A 12,630-nucleotide genomic window follows, 5' to 3' on the forward strand; every position below is an offset into this window, starting at 1 on the left:
GGGAGACCAGGAGGAAGAACCTGGATCCTGGCTTCGGATCAGCATAGCTCCGGCTGTGGTGGCCATTTTGGGGGTGAACCAACCGAAGGAAGACCTTTCTCTCTGTCTTTTACTAACTCTGCCTGTCGAATAAAAAAAAAAAAAATCATGTGCTATCTGGGACTATATTTATTGTTCCACTTAAAAAGATATTTACATGTTAAACATGAATTTGGGGGCTGATAATTATATTCCTCAATAAAAGGGGTTTTCATCAGACAGTATTATGAGTTGGAAATAGAGAAATGGCAAGTTCTGATCTGATTTGTTTGGATTTATCTGCAGGCAGAATGCCTTTCAAGTCATTGCAGTGGACGGAGTCTGCAGTGGGATTATCCAGTGCCTCTCTGCTGAAGACTGTATTGACTGGTTACAAGCAATAGCAACTAATATTTCAAACCTCACAAAGCACAATGTAAGTAGTAACTCAAGGAACCCTGGCCATAGATTTGCTCAGTCTTTATAAAAGTTTTCAATACATACATGAAATTTTGCATCAGATACCTGGTATTATAATAATGACCAGCTCATATACATCATGCAAGCTTTTCTGAAACACTTACTGAAAGAAAATCACATAATCCTGAGAGTTCTAGTACAACTTATGAGTTTGAGAATACTCCAATATGTAAACTTAACATTTACAAATACCTCAATACCTTACTAGGTAAGTCAATCAAAATAAAGTTACCATATGAACACTAAATGTATTTAATTAAAAGCATTCTGGATTTCAACAGAGAATTTTGATTTATTGTCTGTGATCTTAGAATGACAGCCAGGAATATTGAATGAGTGGAAGGCTACGCCAAATGGAGTTACAACAGAGCTTATAGGTTTCCTGTAGAATCCAGAAAATGTCATTGCAAGAGCTGATCACTGGCACAGTAGATCAGGTCTACATCACTAGGAATGGCTTGTTTACCATTTCTCTTTCTACTCCCAACTTTTCTTTCTCTATTCCTGTTGCTATTATTATCACTTTCTTCTCATTCTCCTTACTGTTTAACAGCTTAATCAATCCTTTCTCCTTGTTACTTAAATGAGGATTATAGTCATACAAAATATAAAAACCCATAAACTTCATTGCAATGAATACTAATGTCAATACCAGTTAGGATTATTCTGTTTTAGAAAAAAAACATACTTGTTATCTATACTTTGGTCTTTTTAAAATGATTTATTTATTTATTTGAAAGACTCACAGTTAGAAAGAGAGAGATCATCCATCCACTGCTTCTATCCTCAAATGGCCAAATGACCAGGGGTGGGCCAACCCAAAGCCAGATGCCAGGAGCTACATCCAAGGCTCTAACTTGGGTAGCAGGGTCCCAGGCACTTGGGGCATCCCCTGCCATTTTTCCTAAGCTCCTTAGCAGAGAGTTGACTAGCAGGTGGAGCAGCTATGACCAAACTGGCACCCCTATGAGATGCCAGCATACACTCCGAAGAGCTGTGCAGTTGTGTTCCAGCTCTCAGTGGTGGACATGTCTCCAGAGATCATCTTTGACACTTGATCCTTCCTGCCTTGTGAAGTTTTGGTGTTTAGTGTATGTGAAACTGTGTCTTACTGTACTGTAAGGAGAAGCAGAAGGCCTGTGTGGCAGAGTGGATGGGGAAAACCTGATTAGGTACAATCCTTATGCAAGAATTCTTAACCTGAGAATACCTGGCTTGTACGTGAGTGAGAGACTTCCTTGCCCTCAAGTCTTGTCATATTAAGTCTGAGGGCGTCATCATTTTAGAATTGAGATTATGGAAGAGGAGTGTAGGTTTCAGCTTGCCAAAAAAAAAAAAAAGGAATAAAACAATTGAAAAAGCTGGGTTTCTCTGAGTGTTGTGCCGCTTCTTGCCCTTACTTACCTGGGTTTTTCTAGAATCAAAGGTAAAGGAGAAAGACCTCATGAGAGTGGTGACTCAGTTTCATTACCTGAATTATTTTTTTAAGATTTTATTTATTTTTATTTGACAGGTAGAGTTACAGACAGTGAGAGGGTGACACAAAGAGAAAGGTCTTCCTTTCATTGGTTCACTCCCCAAATGGCTGCAACTGCCGGAGCTGCACCAATACAAAGCCATGAGCCAGGTGCTTCCTCCCGGTCTCCCACCTAGGTGCAGGAGCCCATGGACTTGGGCCATTCTCTACTGCTTTCCCAGGCCATAGCAGAGAGCTGGATGGGAAGAGGAGCAGACAGAACTAGAACTGGCGCCCATATGGGATGCCGGCATCGCAGGTGGGAAATTAACCTACTGCACCATGGTGCTGGCCTCCTGAATTATTTTTTTAAAGATTTATTTAGTTATTTGAGAGGAAGAGTTACAGAGAGAGAGGGACAGAGAGGTATCATTCATTCACTGGTTCACTCCCCAAATTTGGCTGGAACTGGGCCAGGCCGAACCCAGGGGCTTCTTCCAGATCCCCTATGTAGGTGCAGGGGCCTAAGCACTTGGGCCATCCTCTACTGCTTTCCCAGGTACATTAGCAGGGAGCTGGATTAGAAGTGGAGCAACCGGGACACGAAGCAGGGCCCATATGGGACGCCAGCGCTGCAGGCAGAGGCTTAACCCACTATGCCACAGTGCCAGCCCCTACCAAGATGATTAGAATGCTATCAAAATGAACCATATTCCTGGATTTTTAGAAAAAAATTAAATGAACAGAATTTTAGGCTTTAAATGCATTGTTTTTTTCCTTACATAGGTGCTAATTCGCATTTAAACTAAAATCTTACGAACAGTCTAAAATTTTCTTTGGAATTTGTACTCAATTAGAAAGCTGTGATCTGGCTGGTAATCCTTTGAAAAGTCAATGCTTTAGTTAAATAAAAAAATGAAAGATGGAAATTTATCTACCCTCTATAAGCCTAAGAAAGAAAAAGCTACATTTGACCTGGTTTCCTTCAATTTGGTAAGTGCTCACCATGAAAGTTAGGAAAGCAAACAGTTCTGCCCCGTGTTGTTTTAACTACAGGGAGCCCACATATCTATTATGATAATGTTACTGAATTAGAAGTTATATATATGTTCTTTCATCTTCCTTTGATCATGTTCTAATTGTGTGTTCTTTTGTTCTGATAATCAATACTCAAAATTATTAATTGATACAGTATATTCTGATATGTAAAGTACAACATGAATGTTGAAAAGTTATTATTCACAGAATAAAAATATGAAAGTCGCATTGACTTTAGAAAAGACCAATGACTACATTGATGACTAACATGACTGATCAGTATGAAGAAATAAATTAGATTGAGAGTAGCTAGAAAAGTTTTGTTTAGTATAGTCAGATGTTAGTTATAGTTTCCCTGTTTTCTATTCTGAAGAGATACTTGAAATAATTCCATGTAGAAAGATATATGACTTTTACTTTATTTGCCAATATTCTAATATGATGTTGGATTTATTTTGCCAGATTTTAAAACTAAGGGTCTGTGGTAGGCAAAATAATGACTTCCAAATCTGTGAATATGCTGTGCCACATTGTAAATATTTAGGATTGTGGGTATAACTGCTAATTAGCTGACCTTAAAATCTTGGAATTATCTTGGATCATCCAAGTACATCCAACATAATCACTGGTGTTTGCAAGGTAGAAAAGCAAGGAAGAGTTGAGAGGATGAGAGACAACAGTGAAGCAAAGACAAAGTCAAATGCTTTTGATTCTGCAGATTAGAGAAAGGGTCATGATCCAAAGAGTGAGCCAAGGAAATGTTTCCATTTAGAGACCCCAGAGAGGAACACAGCCCTTCAAATACTGAGATTTTTATTCCTGTGTGACCCACTTAGGACCTCTAGCCTACAAAACTGAGAAATGGCAAATAAGTGTGGTATATTTTAAGTCACTAAATTTATAGTTGTTTATGACAACAATAATGGAAAATTAATCCTAGATTGCTTTTTTCAGATGAATTCCTTTGCTTTTTTTCACTTAAAGTAAATGTAATGGTTTTATTTGAAAATAATACCTTTATTTTTTGTCATGTCTTGCATTTTCAGAATAACCATTAAACGCATTTGAATATACTAGAAAACATATAACATTTACTTTAGTAAATATGCTAAGTACAAAGTATCCTATAATAATATTGATAGATTTTCTAGAATCTTTATAAATAAATAATTGATGTATAAGCAAAAGATGTCACAATTGTTGAGTCCATTAAGACTGAACAGGTACTATTCATTTGGAATTGGGAAAAATATTCTTTCTTCTGTTTGGATAAGCACAGTAGGAGCTTTCAAATTGCAGAGAAAAATGAGAATGAGAAATTACATAAGAAGTGCAGAAAGAAATTCTGATGATTGAAGTGTAAGTATGACTGACTGAATTGTCAAGAGGTGTGAACTAAGGAGAAATAGATACAAACCAGAGAAAGTGGCTGGGAAGATGTGATGTTGGAATAGCTGGCCAATTACGGTTAATAAAAGCAGCAATGGCTAGCAAGAAGAAGTAGTTCCCATGTGTTCTTGATTATGATCAAATTAACTAGACCACTAACTATGTCCTTTTTCTTGTATAATTACTGCTTAGTATAGCTTATGCTGAACAAATAATAAAGTAATTGACTGAATTCATCCATCAGTCAAAAGTTGTTTGAAAAAAAGTTTCTGAGAAAGTAAAGAAGAATAAATAATATAGAAGAAGTGATTGAGCCACAGTAAGCTCTGCAGTAACATTCACACTTTGTGCTGTTAAATTCTTATAACATTTGAGGGTCTATTTCAGTTTAGAGTAAGGGAAAGTAGCTATAGACAAGAAGAAGTGTAAGTGCTGCCCATGATATTTGCTGTCTGTGTTACCTAGGTTGGTTCTCATCAATCCTTACGTTTCATTATGAGATGCCTGATAAAGAAGTGTGTTTTTGAAATACCTTCATCATATAACTCACTGAGTGACATTCTAAGGAGCAAGAGTAGAAAAATACAGTGATATTCCCCAGAAAGATGAGGAATAAATGGACTATAATCCATCTATCTGATTGCAAATGAAGGAAAATACCTTGAACCAATATCTAACTCTGATTTGCTTAAGAGCATACTGGCATGCGATTTCCTTCAACGTATCCATGGGAAGAGGTTGAGGAGGTTATCTATCCCAAAATTTCACTGAATTAAGAACTATCTCCTAGGAAGATGTTTTTTGACAGTTCTTTGCTGAAAATCTTTCAATGACAAGTAAGTGGTTTCTTCACAATACAGCAATTGAATCTTTGACAGCTCAATATTAGGTAATACTTCCTTATACTGAATAAAATTCACTTTCTTGTAACTCTCATCCATTTGTACTACCTCTGCCCTGGGAAAGACACACAATAATTTAACTTTCTCCTTCACCTGGCAGTTTTCCAGATATACAGAAGCAAGTATCATATGCTGCAGTTGGCATTTTTTTGTTCCCTACAGAAAAATTACTGGCTCCTTCTGGCTTCTCTCTGACATATCATCCAAGACTTTCTCTGTCTTGTTAACTATATCTGATATAGAAGCTCTTTAGAATAAAGAGGATATGAAACATGTGTTTAAGTTTTTATTATTAACATTGTCATGAACTCAGCTTGAAGATTCAATATTGTCTTGATATGCACATGTATTTCTTCATTTTCCAGCATCTTTATATCATCACATTAAAAACATTCGACAATATTACACTTTAATACCATGATTAATCAAGGCTCATGGTTCTATAAAAACCAATATTATATATCATATATATCAAACCAGATTCTAAATCATTTAGGAGATAGTTCAATTCCTCAGTTTATATAACTTTCTTTTTTTAAATTTTAAAATGTTATCTAAGTTATACAAGTTTCATGTATTTCATATATACAGATTTAGGAAAATAGTGATACTTCCCACCCTACCCTCCCTCCCACCCATGCTCCAATCCTTCCTCCTCCTCTCTCACATTTACTCTTAATTTTTACAAAGATCTATTTTCAATTTAATTAGTGACATATTGTTAACACTACACTAAGTAAAAGAGTTCAACAAATATTATGAAGAGGGAGAAAAAGAAGAACGTTTCTCAATGTAAGAGATAAGGGCTGTAAACAATCATCTAATCTCAAAATGTCTATTTCACGACAATATATTATATTTTAGGTACTCTATTAGTTACCTCAAAGAGGAAAACATATGATATCTGCCATTTGGCTTAGCTTATTTCACCAAGTATAATGGTTTACAATTGTATCCATTTTGTTGCAAAATACAGGATTTCACTTTTTATTTTTACAGCTGAGTGTGTGTATGTGTGTATAATTTATTTATCTAGTCAATACTCAATGGACACCTGGGTTCATTCCATATATATCTTAGTTCTTGTGAATTGTGCTGAATTGAACATAAGGTTCAGATAACTCTTTCAGATGCTGGTTTCTTTAAGTTTGGGAAAATTCCCAGGAGTGAGATGGCTAGATCATCTGAAGTATCTCTATATTGTCTTCAACAATGGCTATATCAATTTACATTCCTACTATCATGTCAGAGTATCTTTTTCCCTACATCCTCACCAACATTTGTTGTTTGTTGATTTCAATATGAAAGCAATTCTAACTGGAGTGAAGGTGAAACCTCATTATGGTTTTGATTTGCATTTCCCTGATGGCTAATGATCTTGAGCATTTATTGAAGTGTCTGTTAGCCATTTGAATTTCCTCTCTTGAAAAATGCCTGTTCAACTCATTTTCCCTTCCTTAACTGGATTATTTGTTTGGTTGTTATTGAATTTCTTGAGCTCATTACACATTCTGGATGTTAACCTTTTATCAGTTGCATAATTTGCCAATATTTTCTCCCATTCTGTCAGTTGCCTCTTCACTTTGCTGAGTTTTACATTGGCAGTGAAGAAGCTTCTCAACTTGATGTAATCCCATTTGTGAATTTTGGCTTTGATTGCCTGTGTTTCTGGGGTATTTCCCAAGAAGTCATTGCCTAGAACAAAGTCTTACAGTTTCCCCAATGTTCTCTAGCAATTTGATGGTATCAGGTCATAGATTTAGGTCTGTGATACATTTTCAGTGGATTTATATGTGAGATGGGTCTAGTTTCATACTTTGGAATATGGAGATTTGGTTTCTTCAGCACCATTTGTTAAAGAAACTTTCCTTGCTCTAGGGATTTATTTTAGCTCTTTTTTTCATGATAAATTGGTTGTAGATGCATGCATTGATTTTTGCAATTTATATTCTGTTCTGTTGGTCTATACATCTGTTTTTGTACCACTACCAGGCTTTTTGATTATGACTGTCCTATAGTAAACCTTGAAATCAAGTGTTGTGATGCCTCTGGCTTTATTTTTGTTGTATAAGACTGCTTTACCTACTCAGGGTCAGTCTCTTGTGTTTCCATATAAATTTTAGCATTATTTTTTCTGAATCTCTGAAGAATGTCTTTGGTGTTTTGGCTGGGATTGCACGGAATCTGTAAATTGCTTGTGGCAGTATGGGGATTTTGATGGTATTGATTCCTCCAATCCATGAACATGGAATATTTCTCCATTTTTAATATCTTATTCTATTTCTTTCTTTAGTGTTTTGTAATTTTTATCATAGAGACATTTGGCATCCTTAATTAAATTTATTCCAAGGTGTTTAATTCTTTTTAGAGTTATTGTGAATGGTACTGATCTTTAAAGTTCTTTCTCAGCATGGCATTGTCTGTGTATTCAAAAACTATGTATTTTTCTGTGTTGATTTTTTATCCTATTACTTCACCAAACTCGTTTATAAGTTCCAATGGTCTCTCAGTGGAGTATTTTGGATATCCTATACACACACACACATACACACATATATATAGGATATATACACACACACATATATATGATATATATATGTGATATATATATGATATATGTGATATATATATCATATATATGTATATATAGGTTATCCATACACATACACACATACATACATAGACATACATATATTATATATATGTATAAATATATAGTATCCTATGTCATCTGCAAATAAGACTAGTTTGATTTCTTCCTCTCCAATTTTTATCCCTTTGCTATTTTTTCTTGCCTAATACCTCTGATTAAAGCTTCCAGAAATATCTTGAATAGTAATGGTAAGAATGGGCATTCTTGTCTGATTCTGGATATTAGGAGGAATGATTCCAGCTTTTCTTCATTCAATAGGATGCTGGCTGTGGGTTTGTCATAAACTGCCTTGATTGTGTTGAGGGATATTCCTTCTATACACAATATTCTAAAAGTTTTCATCATCAACGAAGGTGGTATTTTATCAATTGATTTTTCTGTGTCTGTTGAGATAACCATAGGGATTTCTTTTCTTCAGTTTGTTAATGTGATGTTTCACATTTATTGATTTTCAAATGTTGAACCATCTCTACACACCAGGGATAAATCCCAATTGGTCTGGGTGAATAATCTTTCTGATGTGGCCTTGGATTTGATTAGCTAATATTTTGTTGAGGATTTTCGCATCTATGTTCATCAGGGATATTGGTCTATTGTTTTTGTCCTTTTTTGTATATTTTTCTGGTGTTATAACTAAGATGATGCTGGCCTAATAGAAAGAGTTTGGGAGGATTCCACCCCTTTCAATTGTTTTGAATAGCTTGAGAAGAATTGGAATTAGTTCTTCTTTGAATGTCTGGTAGAATTCAACATAAAGCCATATGGTCCTGGGATTTTCTTTGTTGGGAGGATTTTTATTACTGATTCAATTTCCATCTTGGTTATTCATCTGTTTAGGTTTTCTATTTTAGTGACTCAATTTTGGTAGATTCCTTGTGTCTAGGAATCTCTCCATTACATCTAGGTTTCCCAATATGTTGGCATACAGCTCTTTGTAGTAATTTCTGATGATACTGTTATTACATTTCCTTTTTCATCTCTGATTTTATTGATTTTTGTATCTCCCTTCTTTTTTGGGGGGTAGTTGGGCCAATGGTGTTTCAATTTTATTTATGTTTTCAAAAACCAGCTCTTCATTTCACTGATCTTTTGCATTTTTTTTTCATTTTTTAAAATTTCTTCTCTAGTTTTTATTATTTCTTTCCTCCTACTAATTTGTTGTTTGGTTGGTTGTTGCTTTTATAGGTCTTTGAGGTACAATGATAGCTCATTTATTTGGTGCCTTTCCAATTTCTTCATGTAGCATTAGTTGATATAAACTTCCCTCTTAAAGACTGTTTTTATTGTATCCTATAAGCTTTGATATGATGTATTGTCATCCTCATTCACTTCTAGAAAATTTTTATCTCTCTTTTGATTTCTTCTATGACCCACTGTTCACTGAGGAACATGTTGTTCAGTCTCCATGTGTTTGCACATGATCTAGATTCTTGTGGTGTGGATTTCCAGTTTCATTCCATGTGGTCAGAGAATATGCATGGTATGATTTCGATTTTTTTATTTTTCTGAGAGTTGTTTTGTGGCCTAGCATATGGTCTATCCTAGGAAAGTCCCATGCACTGATCAGAACAACATGTCTTCTACAACTGTGGGGTGAAAGATTCTATAGATATCAGTTAGTCTATGTGGTCCAGAGTGTTGATTAGCTCTGTTGTTTCTTTGTTGATTTTCTATACTTTAAAAATATTAAAACTTTATATTATTGTCTTTTTATGTGATTATGATGATATCAATATTATATTATATGCAAGTGCTAAATATCATACTTTATAAAGTTTTGCATTTAATATTTATTTATTTATTTGAAAGACATAGAGCCTGAAAGGGAAAAAGAGAAAGAACGAACTCCTTTCCACTGATTCATTTTCCAAATTCTCCCAACAACTGGGACTGGGCCAGTTTGAAGTCAGTAGCTGGTAACTCAGTGGAGATCTCTCAATGGTTGGTAGGAATATAATTAATTGAGCCTTCACCCACTGACTCCCAAGGCTTGCATAAGCAGGAAGCTTAAATCAGAAACAGAGCTGATACTCAAACCCAGATACATTAATATGGGAATGCTTGCATCCCAAATAGCATATTTCATTAAATTTTTAAAGGTTTATTTATTAATTTGAAAGGCATACTGAGAGAGAGAGTGAGAGAGAGGGAGAGAGAGAGAGAGAGGGAGAGAGAGAGAAGGAAATATCTTCCGCCTGCCAGTTTACTACCCACATGACCTCAACAGCTAGGACTGGGCCAGGCTGAAAGCAGGAGTCAGGGAGTCAGGAGCTTTTGCCAGGTATCCCACTAGAATGCAGGGGCCTAAGCACTTGGGCCATCCTCCGTTGCTTCCCAGGCATTTTAGCAAGGAGTTGAATTGCAAGTGGAGCATCTAGGACTCAAACCAGCACTTATATGCTATGCCAGCATTTTAGGCAGTGGCTTAACCTGCTGTGCCATGGCATCTGCCCCCCAAGTGGTATATTAATCACCATGCCAAGCACCTGTCCTATAAGGTATTAGTTTTAAAGGCCAATAATCCATTAATCATTAATAGAAAGCTAGTATTTATCATATATCTTTAAGAGGAATGCTTAACAGTAAAAATTCTAATACAGTTTTGTGGATGCTAGTATATCAAGTAAAATATACAAGTGTTAAAATGTGTTTTCTTTCTTAACCTTTTTTTACTGAAGTGCATAGATAACTTCATCCAGAATGCAGAATTGTAAGAGGAAATTGTATATAAATATGTAGCAGAGAGACTTAACAATACTACATCAGTCAGGATGAAGGTTAACAACAGAAATAGTCATGTTACTAACAAGTGGCCTTGATAGAAATGACACTTAACCTCCCTCATCACCCCACTTTTGATCCAGCAGGAATCAGGGAGCTAATGTGCCTATAAGATCAGCAGAGGATGGCTCAAGTACTTGGCCCACTGGGCTCATGTGGGAAACCTGGATGAAGCTCCTGGATTCTGGCACTGGCCTGGCCCAGCCCTGGCTGTTGTTGTCATTGGGGGAGTAACCCAACAGAGGGAAGATCTCTCTCCATGTAAATCTGCCTTTCAAACAAATAAATGAATCTTTTAAAGAGGTAGTTGAATATAGTAGATCTGAGAGTAGAAAGAAGTATAACTTCAAAGAGATAGTCCAGCCCTAAGAAAGAAAGAAGGAAAGAAAGAAAGAAAGAAAGAAAGAAAGAAAGAAAGAAAGAAAGAGAAAGAAAGAAAGAAAGAAAGAAAGAAAGAAAGAAGAAACCCAGAATACTGTTTCCAGCAAAGCTCTTATTTATAAATGAAGGTGAAATAAACACCTTCCAAAACAAACAGAATTTGAAAGAATTTGTCATCACTTGTCCAGCCTTATATATTATACTTAAGGATATGCTACACACAGGAATAGAGAAGGATATTCATCAGCATGAAAGAATGTGAACTCAAAATTTCCTAGTAAAAGTACAAAAGAAATACGAAGAACATTATAGGAATATTATTGGTAAAGTGGCAGGACCAAGCAATTACTTATCTATAATAAACTTGAATATCAATGGGAGGAAATGATGATGTTATTAGCAGAATATTAAGCATTAAGAAAAGGTAAATTTTGAAAAAAGCACTAAGACTTACTTCACAATCTCTTGAAGCCTGGTGTTTTATAATTCTACAACATTTGAGATACTAATTTATAAAACTAATCATATAAACCAATTGAAACATAGTAGGGAAAATAAATATTTATTAAAACCAACTCAAAAGATCAGTGAAATGCAGAGCTGGTTTATTGAAAAATAAACAAACTTGATACATCATTGGCCCAACTAACCAAAAAAAAGTGAGGGGAGAAGATCGAAATTAATGAAAGCAAAGATGAAAAGGAAATGTAACAATGGATATTCTAGAAAAAGAAGAATCATCAGGAATTATCACAAAGAGCTATATGCCAACAAATTGAAAAATCTAGACAAAATTGATAGATTCCTGAACACATACAATCTACCATAATTGAGGCATGAAGACACAGAAAATAAAAACAGACCAATAACCAAGATGGAAATTGAATCAGTAAAAGACCTCTCCAACAAAGAAAAGCCTAGGACAGGACGGATTCACTATTGAATTCTACCAGGCATTTAAAGAAGAACCTATTCCAAATTTTCTCAAGTTATTCAAAACAATTGAAAGGAAGGGAGTCCTCCCAAATTCCTTCTATGAGGCCAACATCACCTTAATTCCAACACCAGAAAAAAGATACAAGAATGAAAACTATAAACTAATTTCCCTGATGAACATAGATACAATAATCCTCAACAAAATATTAACTAATTCAATCCAAAAATATATCAGAAAGATCAACCCCCAGACCAAGCAGGATTTATCACTGAGATGCAGGCATGGTTCTGCATTCACAAATCAATAAATGTGATATATCACATTAACAAACTGAACAATAAAAATAGGTTATTATCTCAATAGATCAAGAGAAAACATTTGATAAAATACAACATCCTTTGATGATGAAAACCTTAAACAAATTGGGTATAGAAGGAAAATTCCTTAACATAATAAAGACAATTTATGACAAACATACGGCCAGCATCTTATTGAAAGGAAAATATGGAAACATGTCTACTAAGATCTGGAACCAAACAAAGATGCCCACTCTTACCATTGCTATTCAATATATTTGTGGAAGTTTTAGCCAGAG

General features: G+C 35.1%; 1 protein-coding gene across 7 annotated transcripts in view; it reads left to right on the top strand.

Annotated features, from left to right (window-relative positions):
• The window catches only part of SNTG1 (syntrophin gamma 1), a 913,627-nt gene that overhangs the window by 708,515 nt on the left and 192,482 nt on the right, over nucleotides 1-12,630 (top strand). For all 7 annotated transcript variants that reach the window (XM_070076592.1, XM_051843717.2, XM_051843715.2 and 4 more), the window contains one exon: nucleotides 325-454. In XM_070076592.1, the coding sequence (XP_069932693.1) occupies nucleotides 325-454 (130 nt within the window). The remainder of the gene's footprint in view (nucleotides 1-324; nucleotides 455-12,630) is intronic.

Source organism: Oryctolagus cuniculus, chromosome 6, assembly GCF_964237555.1.
Source record: "Oryctolagus cuniculus chromosome 6, mOryCun1.1, whole genome shotgun sequence".
Lineage (NCBI taxonomy): Eukaryota > Metazoa > Chordata > Mammalia > Lagomorpha > Leporidae > Oryctolagus > Oryctolagus cuniculus.